The following is a 22449-nucleotide window of genomic DNA, read 5'->3' as shown; positions in this document are numbered from 1 at the left end:
TGTAATGCAAATATGCTTGGCAGGAAACCATATCGTAACAACCAGAACAAAGAAATGCAAAAAAATACATTGGAAAGAAATGTCCTAGACATCATTATGAAAATACCTCCCTAAATACAAATAATTTCCCAGATTCAGGAGCACATACTTAATTTACATACAAGGGAACTTTGCAATCTACAAGAAACAGCAAGTTGTAATTTATATTTAAGTGATGTTATGATTATTATTAACAAGCTGTAATACAATGAAGTAGTGAAATAGACACTCTATGTTTCTACAGCTAACAGTGATACATCACATAGAGGAAAACTACACTTAAGAGCATTAGAACAGGATTTTGTCAATTATTTGTGTCCAAACCTACAATAAATACAATTAAAACTAATAAAATTAACAGTTACAAAGACACTTTTGTTTTAGTGAATTGCCTCTTTTAAAAATGTGCCCTTTTTCTCTAGTTTCATCTGATCCTATTAATATGAATTTAGTTTATCTGTATAGGAGAGCATGTTGCCAAATTGTAACGCTGCCAATTAAAAAGTCTGCCAAGACCTAATTCAGTACCCCAAATTTTCCTTAAAAAAAAAAAAAAAGACATCATCACCAACAGGATGCCTAAAATGACTGCAGCTAGCTGTAACTTGCTTTTCAGAGGTAGATGTAACAAAAACATCTAGGTACTCGGTCTGCTTCACTACTTGAAAGAACAGGACAGTGAACTAAATCAAAATCCATCATGAGCAGGCAAGCAAAACTGAGTAATGGCTTGGCATGCATACACATACACAAGCTACATCTGTGATTGTCAACATCCAGAAAACATGGTAGTTGTTGAGGATTCACCTGGCTGGGAAACTAGGCAATATGTCCTATTCCCGATTTCAGAAAACACTTTCTTCTTTTTTCATCTCTCAAAAAAGACCACTATTCAAATTTTAAATGGGTATTTCGTATACTTCATGCAGTTCTAAATCCAGAGTTTTAATTTTAGATGAACAAAACCTGGATTTGCACACACTCAAAAGCAAGAGAACCACTGCTGCAGACAATTTAGGTTGTATTTTCATAATGCAGGGGCTTCTGCTGCAGTAAAGACTTAAGAAATTCACACAGTCTCCCACTCCACCTGCACATGTTCAACCTCACAGTTTTGCACGTGCTGCTCATGAGCTTCCAAAGAGCAACTCTTTGTAAGGCTGTGTCATAACTAGATTAATTTATCCAAGAAAAGAAAAATCCGGCAAAAGGCTGTCATTGAAACCTGGATCAACTTGCTGATCTGGCTTCTAGTAATACTTTTCTACCTCCAGTGGTTAGCACTACTCAGTGGGTACAGGAGTATCATGAAAGAGGTAAAGGGAAAATTCCTAAGCTGGCAATACTGAAGCTACAGTTACTGGGAAAATACAAACCCAGCCAGTTCACAGTTACCAATGTTACTTCACAGATGACTGATCTAATACTTTTTTTCCAATTGATAAGAAATCTCAGTATAAGATTGCAAGGTGGTAACTGAGAGTGGAAAGAAAAAGAGCAAAGAGAAAGAAAACCGATGATACTGTAAAAAGCCTAAAGATTACTAACCACTCCAGAAATAGCTCAGGTCAAAATTCTGGCTCCATATTCTCCCTCATCCTCTTACTAAAAAGTAGTTTCATAACAGCATTAAAAACATTCATTATATTTAATTCCTTGCGACTTAAAGTGAAAGAAAAATAAAACAACAGTGATACAATATAGTCAAGATGTACTTTATGAGACTGATAATACATGCCTTGGATAGCTGAAGTTCTTCAGCCTTTGGCCTTGTGCTACACAACACACCCAAGGCATATATTAATGGCCCCATAAAAACATACCCTGTAATGACTTGCGGCTTAAATAAACATACTTGTCTTTCTCTTTTCCTCCTCCGAATATTGGATGCAGTAAAACTCCACCAGTCTTCAGTTCATATGCCACTATTTGATCTAACTCCTAAAAAATACAACATACGTAAGCAAGCATCATTTTGAAAAGCAGAGAAATTATTTGAAGATGACAGGAAAGCTTTTCATATCATTGTTCAAGGCATACCTCCTAATAAGTGGTTTACAAACACAGAGCATTTTGAAATCAGGGATGTTCCTCAGCATAGCAAACAACAATAAAACAGTAGAAATAAGCAGTTAATACTTGTTCTGGGTCTGGATTGTGGGTAACCCACAACAATATTTAACTACAATATATCTAAAGAGTATTATTGTTCAATAAATAAGTGGCCTCTGACCAAAAGAAATAAAGGTGATCACCATTTCCTTGCAGTGGAAAGTAATACTGGGTATACCTACACAGTAGACTGCAACATATAGAAGCTCACCTTGACCCATGCCCAAGCCATACAGAAGCAGCTCTGAACTGGAACATGAGTTTGAATTTGTGTGGTGCTGTGCCCATGTTAACAAGCACACTTCAAGGCAGGATGTTTGCACGGGCTTACTGTCACCCAACAGTCAACATGGCTTTTCAATCAAATCGGGTCAGCTTGAGCATAGGGAGAGTGAATTGATATCTGTCTGCAACCCAATGTTAGTCAAGGAATTTCCAGATGTTGATATGTATTGATATTTATTGATTCATATCAACTTACACACTTTCATACATTGATAATACACTCAAAGCAGTAAGGGCAGAACTGGAGGCTATGACAGCAGCACCTCTTAGTTCTATGTGGAAGCACTTAACTAACTCATAGGGAAGAACATCAGCAACTAGTATCCAGAAGCAACTTCTGCTGCACGCATCAGTGAACTCTCAGGTGGACCTTCATCCAGTTCTGCTATAGCACCATCCAGTTCTCTATAGCACCCACACCTTTAGCACAGACAGCACACGACTGATGAGCTCAATGTACATTAGGCAGGTAAGGATATGGTATTGGGTCCCCATGCGAGTAAGGGATATAAATGGAGCCCATGGGGTTAGTAATCTAGTTTTTGGAAGACGAAGGGTAAAACAATGTGACGAGAGGAAGAGGAAGACGACATACATCTTTCTGTGAATGACTGTTACTGGCAAAGAATGAAGAGTCACTGCTGCTATCACTAGCAAGTACCTGCCTTAGAGCATTACATTTGGAAATGTAACATATAGACAGAAATTTATTTTCCAAGAAAGAAAATCCCTTCAACAGGGATTTTTTATTGTTTCATTATTTCATTTAGTACTTAATGATACTAAAAGATACCTGATCCACTACTGATCCAAGCTAACACTAGAGCCCTTCTAAGCTATATGGATGGCCATCACAGTATAACAAATTCACCACATATCTCTTTAAACACTCTATTCTAAGTGTTTAAAAAAGTACAATCTTTTTTTACTTTTTCTTTCTGTTTTTGTGCAAAAGCCCAAACAAAAAGAGGAAAACTAATTGCACAGAGAGACAGTTATTATTCATAAGGCAGTCACGGAAATGTATTTTGGTTACTATGTTTGGTGTTTTTCCTTGCAGCAAGTGGTAAAAATATTTTAGCTCTAAGTTTTGTCACTACTAAACATTTGTTTAGATTGCAGTGCAAAACCATATTATATTCTGGTTTTGTATTGAATCTTCTTTGATGTAAAATGTCTGAAAGATATAGAAAATACTATTATTATGTTGTTACCTGTTTAATCCAGTGGCGATACTCATTAACACCAAAGGTTTTTTTCATCCAAAGGCCATAAATATAACCAGAGATTCCCTTTAGCACCCATTCATCTGACCTGTAATAAGAAAGAAGCATGAATTATAGCACTTCAGAAGGTATTTTGTAAGGAGTGGTATTTTTGACCAGCTCAAAATAGCCACAAATTTCAGCAGGTTATATAACTTCTCTAAGTCAATAGGAGTCTGATGAGCTGTGAACCAATTTATGTAACTTGGCACCTGGACAGGACTGATGAAACTGAAAAGCTAGTGAAAACTGAACTTTTACCACAGAAGTCCAGATTAAAATATAAAACCAAACTATTTTAGCTGAAACAGTAACAATAAAACAGAGGAAATGGACACTAAAGTTAAAACAACTGCTAATCTGTATGATCTTAATTTCTTGATAAACATCTCAATGCAATGCAAAAGATTTGGACAGCAGGTAGACAAAATACCTATCTCACAATTTGGTGGACACCCATTTAAACACCTTTTTTGAGAGCTGTGTTCTAAGAGAGAAAAGTATGGACAAAACCTACAAAATTATCATGAAATAGAATTCTAAACATAAGAATGACATACAGAGTATGATAAAGTGAATAAAATAAAGACAGAAACAAAGGGAGTCGTTACGAGGGTGGAAAAAATTGTCTTCACAATGGGCGTAGACTAGAAAGAAGGAAGAGAGCAAGAGAAATTATAATAGTACAAACATCAATTTAAAAACATGCTGGTTTCTTTTTTTTTTAAGCCAAGGATACTCTGGGACATACACTTTTGCCATGAAAAAAGTAATGGGCTCCTTGTCCCTGATATATAAAGTGTATGCAAAAGGCTTTACAATAAACATTGATCAGAATTGCAAGAGCCAGCTGGGGGACATTTTCTGAGGGGTGGAGTTATAGGCAGCTTACCACCCCAATGAAGTTGCCCATTTGACACTAATTTCTGCATTCCCCTCCCTGAACTTTCTTCGTAATTTATTAGTTCTGTGCTCCACAAGTAATTCCCATGCCCCATCCCTGGAAACATTCAAGGTCAGGTTGGACGGGGCTCTGAGCAACCTGATCTAGTTGAAGATGTCCCGGGTCATGGCAGGGGGGTTGGACTAGATGACCTTTAGAGGTCCCTTCCAACCCAAACTATTCTATGATTCTATGCAGGCTACACTTCTTCATCCAAAATATCTGACAGGAATTTACTAATGACACAAAAGAGTCTCCCCTCTAAATTTCCAGGTGCCAAAGCACACTACAACATTCAGTAGCAACAATTTTTGAGAGAAGACATATTCAATCTCTACAGTCTTTGGAACCGTGATATCTCACATTCCCCTCTCAAACAAACAAAAAAATCTCATGGATTTTCATTTATTGAGCTGGTTTTACTATTCTACCTTTTTTTTTCTTCTCGTTCTTCTACTGTTACTGTTTCACTTATTCTTCTGATAAAATGCAACATGCAAATTAAAATTTTAGTTTCCTAGATTTTCCCCATTTTCTAGAGAGTACAATGGTAAAATACTTACCAGGACATTCTGGATATAAAACATCCAAAGAACTGCTGGGCCAGGGCCTGTGCTAAGCACCTCCTTGTCAGTGGAGTTTCATCTATAATCATTGCGCTGTGTAAGAGATTTGTGCTGGACCCCCATAAAAAGAAAATAACACAATATGAGCACAAGCTCCAAAGAAACAAAATAGACACCTTGCTTTAAAAGCCAAAACAAATACAATAAAATAATTCCTTCACTGGTTTTCCAATGCGATAGTAACATTTTTTTTAAATACCCTTAATCCAGGCATATCTCTTGCTATTATCATCTATATGCAACCCTCTGTGTAGAGCCAAAGTAGTTCGTTTTAACTGCTGAAACTCTTTTGGATTGCTGAAACTCTTTTGGATTCCTGCTACCCAATCCCAGCTGAAGAAAAATAAAACATAATCAAACTTCTGCACTTAATTTGATCTTAAATATTTAAACATGGTGTTTCTAATTCAGAAAGAAAACCACTGCCAATTTTTTCTTAAAGAAGATACAAATCCAACATCTTTGTAACAGATAAAATTGGAAATGGTGTTAAAAGCCTGTAATGTCAACAAAAGCCAGCCTTCTCAAACTAGAGTGCCCAAAACTCAGGCTATAAAAATAGTAAGAGCTTCACATATTTCTCAGTAGTCTTGGATCTAGAGCTTCTAAGCCTGTGGATTGAGAAGGTGTAATTTTCTCAAATACTAACCTGAAAATACTCATGGATGCATAAGCAGCTACTTCAACATAAGCTTCATCTATAAAAACAGTCTTAAAACAGGAGTACGGATAGCGGCAGGTAAGAATCTCCTCATAAAATTCAAACACCTCATGAAGGTATGATGTGGTATGTTTGAGCAATGGGAGAAGTTGTGGTAAGCAAAAGTGAGTCACCTGCAAACAAAGGAAAATTTAGTACAAGACTAACGAATATATTTAAATCCATAAATATCAAGTATATTACATAACCGAAAAAACCCACAACACAACAGAAATATAGCTGCTGTAAATTTAACAGAAAAAAGCATTTTCAAGTTGTGATAATGACTATCATGGCAGAAAAGTGCAAGGATGTCCATCTTAATTGTGAGAGCAACAACAGGAAAATAATTTTTAGCAGACAATGCACAATAACAATGTCTACCTAGTGATATCTATCATTTAAAAACACATGACATTTTTCTTTGATTTTGCAATCCAATGTCTTTTGGAGATAACATTTTTCTTTTATGCAGTAAAGAATTAACTATTTTCAAATCAGTCAAGCAGTGCTACTGTTCAGAAGACTCGTTACAGCTAAAACTACAAGTAACCTTTAATGTTACTGTTTTTTCCACAAACTTATGATGCTGCCAACAACACCGACTTCAGCAGTGACACAGGAACCAAGTTGAGAATGATATATAACTTCAAGTCAGCTCTACAGAAGTCGAACTCTACAGAACTTTATCAGTTTGGGCTTTTCAAATATCAACAACTGATTTTTTTTTTTAACAACTTATCTTTCACAAGTGAGTATGTCCCACCAGTAAAAGTCAACAGAATACCATCGCTGAGGACTAAAATCTCATGTTTGCCTTTGGATCAAGTAAAACATAGCTATTTCCCAGTATTTTCCTATCATGCTTTCAAAAGAAGAATATACAGGCCAGTCTTTATGCTGAACTGGTAACTTAATCTGCCTGCCAAATCCATCCTTACCCAATCTGAAACTACAGATGTAAATATAAACTGGTGGACTTCAACATTATGGCAACAATCCGTTAAGAATGAAAACTCAATGTCAAATTTAGTTCAGAAGACTACTCAACTGTGTAGCAATAATTTTCATCTACTACCAGCAACAGGATGGGTTTAAAGCTATTTTGAGAAATATACCTGCTACCAACTCCAACTAAATTATCCCCATAAATTCAGGCATAAATAGAATTATTGCTCATTAAAAGGCTTTGTAAATACAGGCATTACTAGACAAGTTTTATCATATAACTGTACTAACGGAGGTTGTATCTAGACATACCCATATTTGATCAATATATACTGGTTGCAACAAAAACAGTCACTAGTTCCTTACAAAAAAAAAAAAATTAAAAAAAGGGAGGCCTCTGTGAAGATTATTACCTCATGCATGTACGGATCAACAAGGATTTCAAAAGGTCCTATCGCCAAGGAGATGTTAGAAGCTGCAGTTGGAATAGTCAGCATATAATGAAAAGTCTTCTTTCTCATATCGTGGGTATATACAGTTTCCACCAAATCTCCATTTGAAACAGCCACCATTGCAGCATCTACAGTATACTCAAGTTTCCAGGTACACAACTCAGAATATGAATCAACACAAGGAAACCAAAATCTAGGAAAGTTAGGATTGGGGGAAAAATGGTTAACAATTATACTTCTCTTTTTCACAGATGATTTTTTTCTCAAGTTCCAAACTATATTCTTAAATACTTTGCATGTTGACATACTGACTCCTACTATACACTGATTTCATAAAGCACTACAAGTTTCTTTGCCATTACTTCCTGCTGAGCTATAAAGACTAGAAATCCTAATTACTAATCATTAGATGCTACTTCACATTGGCAAGCTCCATTCAAGCACAAAATAAGTTTTAGAATTTTTCAAAATTACAAGAATTCAAAGAAATTATTTGTATTTCCTACACTTTGAGATTAAATAGGAAATACAGTCTAACATTCAAAGACAGTTTTCTTACCTTGTAGAATTTTGATAACCACATGAAAAGACATGAGCCCCTCTTTCTGCCATGCTGCCCTCCATATTGGGTACCACAAAATGAAGGCCTCCTTTTGGCTGGTCCAGAGAAAAGTTTATATGCACCTTCAGGACTTTCAACTCTGCCATACCAAGACCAAAATTAGAGTAAATATATACAACTTACATGAAAGTTATTTCAGAATAGACTCTTGGTCTTTCAAGATTATGCGTTTACTTCACTCTCATGGACCTCCAGGTCCGCTTACAAAGCACAGCTCAAAAGCTTACAAAACTGAGACCTCTTAAGCTTAACTTACAGGATATGAATTTATAAGAATCTTTATTCATTAATAAAAACTGCAATTGGAGTTACATTTCATCTTCCAACTCCCCAATAGTAAAGAATCTTTATACAGTGATTGTACCCTAACCATGACCTCTTTTGTACCTTGCTGAAATAATTTTCTACAAAAACTGCATGTAACAGACACATTCTTTAAAGACGTTATTGTCATTTGCAGTTTCTTAAAACCTCTTATTATAGTTAAAGCTTTTCCTGTAACTGAAATGTCTTTGCCTTGGTTTAGTTTCACAGAAATCTCACCTATGAATAGGCTGGCAAGAAAAGAAATTCAGGCATATGATGAAATTTACCTAACAAGTCTCACCATATTTTGGCATTCAAACTTTGAAAAGAAAAATTATGCCTGTTTGAGTATTTTCCCTTCTAGGCTTGCAAGTAGCCACAACAGGAACTTAAACAAAAATTAAAATAAACAAAAGTGTCTTTCCCATTGAGGTGTACCTGACAACACTGTGTGAGTCAGTTTCATGATATAGTTGGTTTTTCTCTCTCAGGTCTCACAAATCCACAGGAAAAACTGATAAAACCATATAAGAAAACCAATACAAGAAACTAATAAAATCCATGTAAGAAAATAATCAATGTTGGAGGGTAATTTATTAAAGAAGTTACTTGTTCCAGGATCTAGTATACCAGTTTATAAAACAGTCTACTTTTCACTACTGGATCAGTTTTAAACCAACCATTCTTCAAAGTGAGATGGGAAAAAAATGAATATAGCTTTTTAAACAACACGTATACAGGTGTATCCTTGTAAATCCTTTTCTTTGTTGGCTCATGTATATTGTAAGCAGCTTCAAATAGTTATAATTTAGCACCCAGAATGCTCCATTACACCCACATCCTCATGTATACTTCTGAGCTCATGACCACCCAAGAGTTGGTTTGTAAAGGCTGTTCAGAAACCTTGCAACCACTTCTCCATATTACCAAGAAGTATGCAGGTATTTTTCAGACTTCAGCTGGAAAGATATAGGTGAGGAAAAAAGGAAACAGTAACCACCATTTCATAATGTAATGCTATTTCTATTTATTTAAATCTACTATCTTCCTATGCAAACTCGTAGCTAACAGCTCAATGTCATCTTAAATTAAGCTTTCAGTATGGTCTCTTTACTTTACCATCAACATGTTTCCACAACTCCGAGGGAACCTTAATGCAGAGTTCTCCATTTCCAGCATCTGGGTCCACAGCACTGACTGCAGCAGCATAGGCATTGGAAAAATAGTTGAGATTCCTCCTGTCAGAAATACCCAGTTAATTCTTAAAGTACATGCTGAACTACAAAAACCAACTCCTGAAGTTATAGGATTTCTATACCAAATTTCATGATGCATGTTCAACCGAGTATTTTTTTGTGTTTTTAAAGGAGTGAGGGGAAAAAGGAGGAGTAAAGATTAGATTTCAAAAACCAGAACCTAAACCTAAGCTCTTATAGAATTGATCCATGATCAAAAAGACTTAAGCAGTAATAATCCCCAGTAAATTAAATGAGAAATGCTCAGTGCTCTTTACTTCCCAGTAAGAGCAATATTTACGCTTATTGGAATACCAATTAAAAATTCTTGTTTTGGAAAATTTTGGATTAAGTTTGTATGTTTACTCTGAAGATGTCTTTAAGATCTGCCTCCTCATATATTGCAGTTCTGCTTTTATGTTGCTTTTCCAAATGTAGTAAGATTTTAGCTTGGCAATGGTATTTTCCCCCCTCTTAGCTTGATGGATAGGAATAGTTTTATTTTAAGCTCTTTTAAATATCACATAAAATACTAGATGCTAGAGTTTTGGCTTTAATACACCAAACCACAGAAATATGTATTATACTTTTTAGTCCCTAGAAACAATTTTTTTTAAATGTTACCATCATTCATTTATTTAGGGTGCAGACACAAATTTTTGTAATCAGGTTTGAGCTGTTCAAACTACTATATATTAGCTGCTAATTGACTGCACATTTCATTCCAAAGTAATACCGTCACTTCAGTTATAGTTTAGATTAATTGTTTTCTACTGAAATGCACAGGAACATGCACGTGTCTGCTATTACAGCAGTCATGAGCAGGATGTTATCTTCTTACTATTTAATGTGATTATGTTCAGATACTGGAGGACTGACCAGTCAAATTAAAAAATAACCTTTGTTTTGCATCTTTACACTACAGCTTTTATACTTTTTCAAAATGGATTTTTAAACTCTGTAAAACACTTTCTTAATTCTAATCCTTGTACACAGAGTTCTTCAAAAGCTTGCACAATTCTATACCTGAAGAGAAAGTGTTTGAATTACTGATCACTTTTTTCCAGAATTTCGAGCATTTAGGTGTGTACCACTGATGAATTCCACCACTGTGGGGACAGAGCCGCAATCAAGCATAAAGCTATCTGCAGCATTACTGCACCACAATGGAGTAAATTAACTTTTGGCTGTGGACTCCACTCTTCCATGGAATCTGAAGTCCACACGAAGCAGACATGATCTCATTTCAGGATTTTACTTTCATCTAACCATTCTCTATTCACCACCCACAGAAAAAACAGCATTCAACCCAAATTACAGTACCTTACTTGGAAGAATGAAGGGTAATTAACCATGCCAGGATCATCCTATAAGTCTAGGTATGTCAAACACCATGCTTATATCCCTAGCCTTCCACATCTAAAAAACTTTGCTAAAACACTGAAATATATTGAGAACATATTTTTATGCAGTTCTTGATCTTTGGCAATAATAGCACAAAAATTCCCTGGAACCACTACCAAGACTGAGAATGTTAGGAGCAGTAAACTCATCTACTTTGCTTGGAAGCTTCTGAAAATAGGACGTGAATAGTAAATGGGAGCATATGAGCACAGAAACACCCAAATTCCAAGTTTTAATACATAATAATTTTTTCCTTTTTCATAGGTTGTGTACCTAAAGATAGGATATAATGCCAACAAGTTTTAAAAGCACAAGATTGAATTTGTACACTGGAATATACTATAACTTCAGCTATGGTTCCAGAACAATTCAAACCAACTGAAACTCCAGCTGATGTGCTGTCTCCTAGTCTCAGCCACACGTTCCGACTCCCTCACTAAGGAGACTACTCTTCATCCCAGCCTGCAGTCATGCAGCTGAAAGTGCCAAATGGAAAAAAAAAAAAAGTCTTTTTTTTTTCAGACAGCTTTCAGTTGGTTTAGCTCCTTAATCTGACACACTGAGGGGTCAAAGAAGCGCTACTACTGAGGCATGGGAGACTGTCAACGGGATCATAACCACCCCAAATGATGTTGCTTTAAGCTGCCTTCAAATGGCATCCTAGGAAGGCAGGCAAATACCACTGGAAAAACTTTCTTTAAAAAAAAGACTGCATGACTAAAAACTATCTTCGTAATTAAAGAAACTAGCAACAGAAAACAACAGTAACATTGTGTTAGACTGTAAAGTCTCAAAGTTTTTCATTTTAATCTAAACTGGTACTGAAAACTCATAATTACTGATAGGGAATCCCTTTCCGATACATCAGTGAGAATTTGTTCCAAGTTTGAGGATCATGATGAGCTTGTGGTTACGTTTTAAAAATCAATGGGTTCATAGACAGGAAAAGGTTGTAATTTTATAGCAAGAAAGGTAGACTCCACGGGGCTTAATGTTTTATGGAAAACAGTCTGTTCTGATATTTCTATTTTTGTGAAGTGTTCCAATTCAAATGGGTGATTCATTGTAAAAGGAATTCATTAAAGGCTTAGTACCACAGATTAATTTTTTCATAGGTTGAACTATTCTCAATAAACTGGATATGGCCGTTTTAACAAAAACAGAGCACATGCCAAAACTTAGAGCCCAAGGAACAAAAATAAATTTTCCTAATGCTAAGTGTAGATTGACAATGAAAAAGTAATATGCATTCACATTTTCTCCTAGTAGAGATACATTTATTATGAGAATTCACCCAAAACACTTAATTACAGCCCAAATGCATGCTTGTTGACTGACTAGAAACAAGCGATCCTGTAGAGACTTATTTTTTAAAGCTACACATTGATTCTAAATACCTCCATGTCAACTTTCCATAGCACCTCTCTCTACTAGCTGCAGCGGTGCTACTTAACTGTTACACAGCCCAAACATATAGTCTATAAACAACTTTCTTCCTACAGTATTTAACATCAACTTGGCAAAATAAGTTCTTCGATCCACATGTAATTAATTGCTCTTCATTACCTGTAATTCATTTACTATTCTACTTTGCTTCCCAGCTAAAACTAGCACTTGGTTTTGGAGTCCAACCCTGAAATATATGATATAGCATATATTATATATAGCATTTTTTTATATATATTAAAAATATGTACACATATAGGTAATTTATTAATAACGCAACAATCTAAATCTTTGGCACACTGAAAAACCTAATTTTCATTCCTGCCCAAGGTTGAAGACTCTGCCATCTTTCTTCAAAAGTTCTCTACACCTCTGTTTATTTCTAACAAAGTCATCACGAATTTATAACTAGATAAGCATCATACCAGTGGGAATGAAGGCTATTTATTGCAGCAAAACAACACATGCTCACTCCACCAGTAATTTTTCTATTTTGTGATAGGCTAAAGGCTTGATCACTGACTTCTCAGAAGAAAGAAAATTGCAGGACGTACCCTGAAGGCTACCACGCTGCCCTCTCTCACAGCTTACTGCTGCTTGTAACTAAAGCAACAGTGAAGTTGGAGGATATCAAAACACCTTCCTATTTTTAATGTTTAAAAACTACAGGCGTCAAGTTAAAAAAAAAGTGCACATTAGCTAGCTACATAAAAACATATCTTCTTTTACACAGAAGTAATAATAAAATGCAATAGCTTCTCAACCCTGCACCATAGTTACCACACAAACGTGTGAAGCACATAACCAGACAACAGCAGGATCATCACAAACTTCACTTATCACAGCTCAAACCACTGCATCAAAACTCCAAACTTTTGCTGTGACTATTTAACAGTTTACAATCTTACCCACAGGATTAAGAAAACAGAGATCTCCTTTGCCTGTTTTAAGATAAAAGGGGCTGATATACAAGCAGTTGCCTCAGTAGTCAGAATACACGCTGTGGGATTTCTGCATGCTATAGCCCAGGAGAATAAATCCCGCTTCCCATATATTGACAGAATCGAGAAAGCAACAGTTTGCAAGGAAAAGAGGGAAGATGAGGAGGACAGAGGCAGCTGTAACACTCAACAACAGCCCTAACACAGGACTCAAACAGACATTCTCCAACGCTATTTGCAGTCTTTGCAAGATTTCAAACTCTTCCTTAAAAGTACGAGGAAAACGGGATTCTCTGCCACCTTGTGTACACATGGTAAAACTATGTGAATTGCTTTATACCTTACAGCACTGTTCAGACGTTTGCTCAGTCAGGGAGGAAGTGACTGCGTTACCTAAGTTCATCCATCTATTCCCATATGAAAAAGCTATGATGGCCTGAAGCCTCAAGAGGAAATTACAAGATGGAAGACCAACTTTATTTCTAGATAAAACTTGAATTTTTTTTTCAGTTGTTACCTGAAATTGTGGTTTGAGACTGACAGATAAGCTGGCAATGGCATCAAAGATGAAAATATAATTAATGCACTAACTAAAGGTTTCTAACATTGCCTACAAAATTCACCAATTTTTAATTACCTTTTTAGCAAGGGTTTTTTTGGTCATTCAGCAGAAGTAACAATATACAAGACAAAAAAAAATTGTTTCACCTTCTGCAACACTGGAAATGTGAAATGACAGAGACCACATGTCCATGATTTTTGCATCAATAGATGATAAAATCCCAAAGTATTACTTGAACTGAAAACAAGTTGAATGTCCAAATTCAGAACACAAAGAGCTGATATGACAGAAGATCTCACCCAAGAAGCAGCAGAGAACATCGTGGTGAGACAGAAACAATTTCAGCTGGCACTGCTTGTATTTCATAGATAAAGCTCTCTTTAATCTTGACTTTCTCAACCCTCTTTTAACTATGTTTTCTTGCATGCCAAAATTTGCACAACATAAACCAGAAACAATTAACCACTTCACTTGACCTTAACCTCATATCAGCGAACATAACCTCCCAAGTCACGGATGCTGTAGCAAGTCTTCCCAAAGAAATAATTACAGTGGCTTTAAATACAGAATTTTCCATTTTTAATTAAATTTTGTTACTAACTAAGGGAGTAAGAAGTCTCTAAAATATTTTAACTTTGATAAAAAAGGTAGGAAAGAGTCCATTAAGTTAACAACTTTTTCTACATTATGTATTCTTTAGAAATCAACATTTAAGAAAACCAAAAGCATTATCAAAAGCAAGAAAATGTTTGTATATAAAAACCTTAAAACTTGAACTGATTTTTTACTTGCTAAACATCACAGGAAAGAGTAAAGATATAAAACAAATTATTTTAAATAAACAGTTTGCCAAGAACCATCTTAATTTCACATTTACTAGTTCAATAGACTACTGAAGAACACCGTGCAAAAGGTAACTATCCCGGTAACACTAGAAACAAAACCTGATGACTAATCTGTGTCCTGTTCAAAATAATTGATATACCTAGTCCAGCTGCAAGGGTACAAAGGACATCATCACTAAACATGCCGTAACAAACGAGAACTTGGAAGAGATGACCAGCAGAGCAAGGACTGATTAGATATAATGACTACTACAAACCACTGCTGTTTCTCGAGGCAGTTCTTTGTAAAGAAGGGCAGAGGAAACCCACTTACAATTTTTTTTGAGGTACTAATTCTAGAGTTTTTAGATTTCTAGCATTTCTGTTTGTAATCCTGCCTTAAGAGCAGAGGTGTTGTATTTAATCAAAACTTAGCTACCATCATGCTCGATACCCAATTGTGACCAGGTATTTCAATGGAAAAAATACACACCTCATGTAATACTTCATAACCCACGTAGCCTTTGACTTCTGAGATAAAGAAAAGAGGCATACTAGTTTTTCATTAAGAATATTTGGTGACCTCTGTCTTTCATAACTATGAATAACACAGGAGTTATGAAATACAGAGACTTTCTATTAAGTTTGAATAGCAATGTGAAAACCTGCAGCAGTAAAACCCACAGGCGACTGTAGCCCTGCGTGAGACAGGATTTCACTTTGCATGCGTTGTCCTCAAATTCCGTTCACTGCTCTTAAACAGGATGATATGAAAAAAGGCATGATGTTCCACTATACCACTAGGACGCTAAACAAAGCAACTCACTTTCTCCACAAAATGATGGAGTTATCTCTCCCGATCCCTTTCTTAACATAATGGAGTGCTCACTCTGATCATTTTAAGTGCTGCTCCTTTCTCACATCTTCCAGAAGTTATTCAGGATGCAGTTATTACAGGATCACAGAACGGTTGAGGTTGGAAAGGACCTATTGAGATCACCTAGTCCAACCCCTCTGCTCAAGCAGGGCCACCTAGAGTCAGTTGCGCAGGACCATGTCCAGACAGCTTTTGAGTACGTCCAAGGATGGAGACTCCACAACCTCTCTGGGCAAATTGTCCCAGGGCTCGGTCACCCTCATAGTAAGAAAGTGTTTCCTGATGTTCAGAGGGAACTTCCTGTGTTTCAGTTTGTGCCCATTGCCTCTGGTCCTGTCAGTGGACACAAGTTAAAATACATGAAATTCCATCTGAATACAAGAAAATGCTTTTGTATGTGAGGGCCATCAAACGCTGGAGCAGGTTGCCCAGAGGGATTGCTCAGTTTCCATCCTTGGAGATACTCAAAACCCAACTGGACACAGCCCTATGCAACCTGCTCTAGCTGACCCTGCTTGAGCAGGGGGGTTGGACTAGGTGATCTCAATAGGTCCTTTCCAACCTAAAGGACTCTCTGATTTCATATCAGCCGCTGTTAAACATATATAGCACTTTCATTAGAAGTTCTTTAACAATTCAGCAAACTGTAAATTCAACCAAGCCGCCAAAAGAAGGTGTGAAAACATCAACATAAGTTTCAGTAAAACTAAAAGAGAATACTTAGTGAAAACATTTGTCCATGGTGCTTCTCTTACTGAAAAACAAACAGGTATGAGATCTTCAGCAAAGTCTCTTCCCACATCATTTCCCCAAAACATGTGGGAAGCTACATGTTTTTAACTTGCTCTTCAATATCAGCTGGTGAATAAATTTGAAACTTTTCCTTTCAAATTTCAAAGTGAGTTTAGATAACATTTTAGGACTTACACCCTTATCTGTGATGCTAATAAATAATGAAAGTTTGATTCCTTAGAAAGACCAAAAGGTTTACTTTCTGTCTCTTCAGAACAATTAGAATCCCCCCAGATGAGGAGACTGAATTTTTGACTTACCGAGCAATAGCAGCAACAAAAAAATCAAGTCACCAAACGGACAGCAATTACAGAATTAATAGACTCAAGTGGTTCAGTATCAGGACTCAAACAAAATTTCAGAACTGATATCCAATGCAGTGTCCTATATAAATGAACATTGTTGAATTATTGAAACTCTTGCATCAGTGATTAATAAAGGAATGTAGAGTGTCTGCCATAAACAAACAGTTCAAATCCAATGATGCGTAAATTAGGATAAAAAGTAGCACTTGAATCTCAGTAACTGAACAACAGAAGTTCTCTTTAATACTCTAGTTTTCAGACAATAGTCTGAATATGAATATTCCTAGGTTTAAAAATTGGAAGGAACAAAAATGATCATCCAATCTGACATTACACATCATAAAAATCAGGACAATTTTTGCAGGACAAATTATCAGAACATAATATTATAGTGATGCAACCAAACTGATTTAACCAACTATGCTGGAGTAGAAAACAAACAAGAAACCACCAAAAACCCACAAACCCCAAAACTAAGGGCAATCCTCTCATGTGGAACTCTCATATGAATGTAGTTGCACCACTGTAAAATGTTCTCTACAAGAATATAAACAAAATGCTATTGCCACAATAATGTAACCAAATTTTTTTAAAATAAATGAGCGTAAAAGTTGTGCATAGATAAACCTGAAGTCCATCAAAGATAAAACATTTTAGCCAAAGACATTTTCTTACCAGGGAGAAAACACTAGAAGCACTGAGGACACTACTGGCATCCATCACTTTTTTCCCCATAAAGTACTTTTAAAAAAGCTTCTGATACTTTTACAAAACAATACAAAGAAATGTTAGTAAAAGAAATTCTAAAGAATAACATGAGTCAAAATTATTGCCAAAATACTTTCCCAAAATTAAGTCACCATACCAAAAGTTAACTGTTTCTGTCTGGAACTTATGTTACCATTAGGTAATCAGCAGGTACAACTTCCCAGTACAATAAAATAGATCATGCTTAACAGCAACAGAAGACACTACATCTGCAGAGTTTTAAGAACATCACTTACTGCTTTGACTCATGGTGACAAACCTCCAGCGTTGGATCGTTATAGATGAAAGCTGCTTCTAAATCGTTGACTCTTACTCTGTAAATCCGGCACTGTTTACTGTTCAGTTTGATTCTATTCAGGTTTGCAACTGTGGGAAATATTGTCAGTTCCACATAACCCTATGAAAACACAAATCAAAACCTTCTGTAAAATCTTTACCAATTCACAAAGTAGAGATATATAAAGAAAATTGTTACTAATGCCTTTCAAAGGAAAATCATAGGTAAAAAAAATGTTAATTTATTTAAAAAGGAAATTGGTTTGCCCTTTTAGATGTCTAGAATAGATTTTCTTTTGTATCATTTAACAAGTGAATTTTCCCAGCTGTGAAATAAAACAAAACGAAACAAAAAACTTCAAAATGACTGACAATCATGCTTGTTTTACTGGAAATGATCTGCCTCTATTGACCAGATTTCAAGTTACTAGCATCACTATGTTTTTCATCACTATGTTTTAGGTTTTGGTATCTGAGCTTGAGACGATGATTTTTAAAACCTAAGCAGAATCCATTTAGGCAGATATCTAAATTCACAAAAAGCCTCAGTGACTTCAGGCCTGAAATCGTGAAAGTCTCTTCAAAGCAAAGTGAGTTCAAAGTGAACTCACATATAAGCTAGAAAACTCTATAACCCTATCCCTAACATCAGCTAACACTCTGTTGAAGGTCAATGTTGAATTGTAAATTGCTTTGTAACATTATTTACAATGCAGTGACTTTCTTTTAGAAAGCTTTTCCTTACAGAAATTAAAGTGTTCACAGTTAGAAGGTATTTTATTTGACGCATCTCAAGGAATGACAGACTTATGAGAGGCATCAGATTAGAAAGTATAAAATATAAAGAAGCTGAAGAATATAATTATCTTGTGTGTGCAGTTGTTTCCTCTAAAAGCATGAAGAAAACCCAGACTTTTAATTTCTACTTTCACATTTTATTAAAAAATACTTACTACAACAGACTTTCTCTGAAAATTTATGTTGTTGATACAAACTACCTGGTGAGTTGTGCTGGAAAAAAAAATAATAATTTAAAATAAGTAAGGTTTTGCACAAAAGCCAGCATTTAAAATAATATTTTAACCCAGTTTTAAAAAAACAGAGCGCTCATACAGGATGTATGTACATATAGATAAATACTGCATATAGCATATATTTATATAAGGAGAATTCATGATGGTCTAAGTCTCTTACATGGTCCAAAACAAATAATGAATAGAAGTTGCACACAGGGTCAGAAAAGTTCCAATAAAATCAAAGTATAGTGTCATACCGGTATGAATATTACTAGTAACACAGGAAGATAACAAGGTCATTTTTGAACACCACATAGCAGTGTGTAAAAATATAGTATTACTAATGGCACAGAATCAAGTTCTAATACTTTGGTGATGTGCACTATTAGAAACAGCACGCAGCCATAATATTTGCAATCACAAACCTGTGGAAAATCTACCTGGTGAGCTGACGCTCATACATAATTTAGGTAAGCAGGTACTATACATGAAAAAAGATATAGTATGTTTTTTTACAATTAGTATGTCATAAGATTTTATTATTTTAAATAATGGTTATATATCAATCAAGATAGGTATTTTAAACAAGTCAAATGCATTTGCTTAAATCTTGAACGATGTATTAGAACTCCTGGTAAATAAAATGCTGATTTAAAAAATGGAAGAAAAAATAATAATTCCAGCTTTAAAACTTTAGAAGTTATTTCTGTATTTTTCTGTAGTAGGTGGCATCTTCACCACACTTCACAGTAGTGCTATTCATGACTCAAGATACAACCTCGTAATAATTCAACTTTTACGCCACATCACACATTATATGCATGTACTCATGTACCCTGTGCATTAAAAAGTGACTTTGCTTCAGTTAAGCAAGTTCAACAAAAATTCCTACAAGAGAATGATAACATCTAGTATCCAATGATGGATTCAAACATTACCTACGCATTAAAACTTATATGATAACAAGAGTGATTCTGTTTAGAAATACAATTGCGTTACAGATTTATCAAGAAATCAAAGAGGTATAAACAGAAATACATAAAGATCCACTGATATCCACAACCAACTGCTTTACAGCTTGGTTACAACCAAAATAATGAATGTGTAAAAATGACAATTTGCTTAACAAAGCTGCTTGCCGCAAATGCAAGCATTTTTTTATCTATAAAAAAGCCCTTAAGTCAAAAGTGTTTGACATAGCAGTAAGAATGAAACATGGTAGCACGGTCTGTAGTGCTGATATTGTGTGGAGAAATCTCCAAGGTTTGAAGAGCACGAAGTAAGTATCTTTATAAGATGGGACTGCATGGTTGACAGACTCACTGTCCGTGAGTGAGTCCATTTACACAATAAAACATACACCTACAACACGCATTTTTTGAGTGCAAGCTACACCGTAAGCAACAGTTCCAACTTTCTCAGGTAAATAATTACTGCTCAGCCTGTGGTCTGTTTCAAATGTGCATTGGTCTCAAGTATAGCAACTTTAAAAAAAATGGATACTTATAATTTATATGGTCTGGGGCTCTCAAATCCTTTGTCTCCTTTCTTCCTATTCATCCTGAACAGCAGCACTAAACACACACTGCTGACCGTCAGACTGGCATCAACATCATCCTCGCTTGATGGGTCCTCCGATTTTTCCCCGTGTCAAGTCGTATTTGATCACTCATCTCCCCAGTGGACCTGTGACTCCCAACAGTCAGGCATCTTCAGCTCGAACAAGCACCATAGTTATAACACAAACAACATTCAGTCTTCCTACATAACCTTTTATGAGCGCAGCACACAACCCCTCTCTCCACTGGGGGTACGATACCAGTTCGGAGGCGCTACGTGCTTCTTTTCCGCAGAAACCACGTAAATCAACCGGCTCACCGGGCAGCGAAGGTGGGAGCTACTGAATCAGGAAGGCCGCGGCCGGGGCGGCTGAGCAGGCACGGCCGAGGGCTCCCCGCTCCTGGGGCAGCCGGCTGAGGCAGCACCCTCCGCTGCCAGGTGGGAGAGGCGGTGTCGAGGGGCGAGTGAGCCGGGAGAGGGGAGTGCAGGCGGCGCCGCAGAGACTCCCGCGGTCCGGCCTTATCGTCGCTGCGGACGCGGGCGCTGCTCCGGGCGGCGGCTGGGCTGGGGGCTCCCGCGGCTCGTTCTCGTCCGGGGCCGTCCGGCATGGAGGGCGGGGACGGCCCACCGGCACGGCGCGGGCTCTGCAGGCCGCGCGAGGCTCCCCCTCAGCAGCACGCCCGCCGGGCCCCGCCAACGCTCTCCCCCTCAGCAGCGGCCGCCATGTTGTTGGTAACCTTTGACCGCTGGCGGGTGAAAGGTCACGGCCCATTTGACGGCGCTTTATGTCTTTAAGGATGGAGTGTCTTTTGAAATGTCGTTTTTCAGAAGGGTGGTGTACCGATGCCAGAGGCAGCCGTAGGCAAAAAAAAAATGAAGAAAATAAGTCCCAAAAAATAATCCAAAAGACGTATACGGGGGCCGGTCATGTCCTCGTGCGCATGCGCCCTGCGGGCCTCCGGCGCAGGAGCAGGCAAGGCGCGCGGGGCGCGGAAGCCGCGACTCGCGCAAGCCGCGACGCGCGCACGCGCACGCCTTGCCCAGGGCGGGGGCGGGGCCTCAGGGCGGCGGGAAGGCGGCGGCGCCGCCCGGCAGCCTCGGGAAGCGTCTGAGGCTCGGGCCGGTAAAACGGCCGTTTGGTTCTGACGCACGGTCTGGGATTTATTTCCAGTGCAGCAGAGCCCTCAGCTGTCGCCTCCCCGCGGACGGGAGCACCGGCCCCAGCCTGGGCTGCAGCTGGCGCCTCAGGGACCTCGGCAGGCTGCCGCCGCGGCGGCGGCTGTGCCTCTGCGGCCGGCGAGCTGGCGTCGGCCAGCCAGCTGGCGTTAAGCTGCCGCAAAGGGGACGGTAACGCGCCCAGCTGCCGCTGCTGAACCTACCGGGGGCCGTCAGTCGGATCTCCGGCTGCGCCCGGTACTGCTGCCTTACACACGCGTGAGCCGCTCGCTGCCTGCATTTGCACGAGTGACCGACAGACTTCCATCTGCTGGCATGCACAAACTAAGCATACCGGAACGTACTTGGGGGCCGGACTCGAGGCCGCACCCAACGCAGACTCACAGGAAGGTACTAAAACACAGCAGTCTTCACTTTTGAGTCAAAAAAGGATTTAAGAGTAACAATGCTGCTGGAAACGTGGCACAGAGCCACAAGATGAGATTGGGTCCAACGACCTCTTCCCTCCCACCCCAAGTGTGCCGTGGAGCAGCTTTAGTTGCAGTATCAGGACACAATATGAAGTTTCTTCATAACGTAGATTTGTTCTATCATAAGGAAGTTTTGATTCATCTATTTTATGTTACAATAAATGCTTGCATCAAAGCAGCTAATGGAGTTAGCCCTTTCAGCATCAGCAGTTCTTGAAATTTAGAAAGCATCGTCTCATTTTGAACATCATGATAAAACAAATCAGAAGCACTGCGAACATGTAGAATGATTACACATGCAAAAATAATTTAGATAAACCTGAATCATTACCTTGGTATTATGACACAGCTCTATTAATGCAATACTTAAAACCCAATGTAAATATACACTGTTGTATCACAGACTACAAGACTATTAATAGTCTTGTGCGTTTCAACTAAGGAACCTTATATGATGCAATGGAAGTTCTTTCCAAGGCTCTCACATTCATGTTACCGT

General features: G+C 37.7%; 1 protein-coding gene across 2 annotated transcripts in view; it reads right to left on the bottom strand.

Moving 5' to 3' along the window:
• Positions 1-21014, bottom strand: part of TAF2 (TATA-box binding protein associated factor 2) — a 68855-nt gene extending 47841 nt beyond the window's left edge. For both annotated transcript variants that reach the window (XM_076329181.1, XM_076329182.1), the window contains exons 1-10: positions 20252-21014; positions 18682-18736; positions 17689-17849; positions 9418-9536; positions 7930-8071; positions 7332-7563; positions 5920-6104; positions 5208-5321; positions 3651-3750; positions 1895-1980 (exon numbers count right to left, since the gene is read on the bottom strand). In XM_076329181.1, coding sequence (XP_076185296.1) covers positions 1895-1980; positions 3651-3750; positions 5208-5321; positions 5920-6104; positions 7332-7563; positions 7930-8071; positions 9418-9536; positions 17689-17849; positions 18682-18736; positions 20252-20304 — 1247 coding nt within the window. In that variant the 5' untranslated portion in view covers positions 20305-21014. The remainder of the gene's footprint in view (positions 1-1894; positions 1981-3650; positions 3751-5207; positions 5322-5919; positions 6105-7331; positions 7564-7929; positions 8072-9417; positions 9537-17688; positions 17850-18681; positions 18737-20251) is intronic.
• Positions 21015-22449: the final 1435 nt, after the last annotated feature.

Source organism: Aptenodytes patagonicus, chromosome 2 (assembly GCF_965638725.1).
Source record: "Aptenodytes patagonicus chromosome 2, bAptPat1.pri.cur, whole genome shotgun sequence".
NCBI classification, from domain to species: Eukaryota; Metazoa; Chordata; class Aves; order Sphenisciformes; family Spheniscidae; genus Aptenodytes; species Aptenodytes patagonicus.
This window is presented reverse-complemented; position numbering and strand designations above follow the sequence as displayed.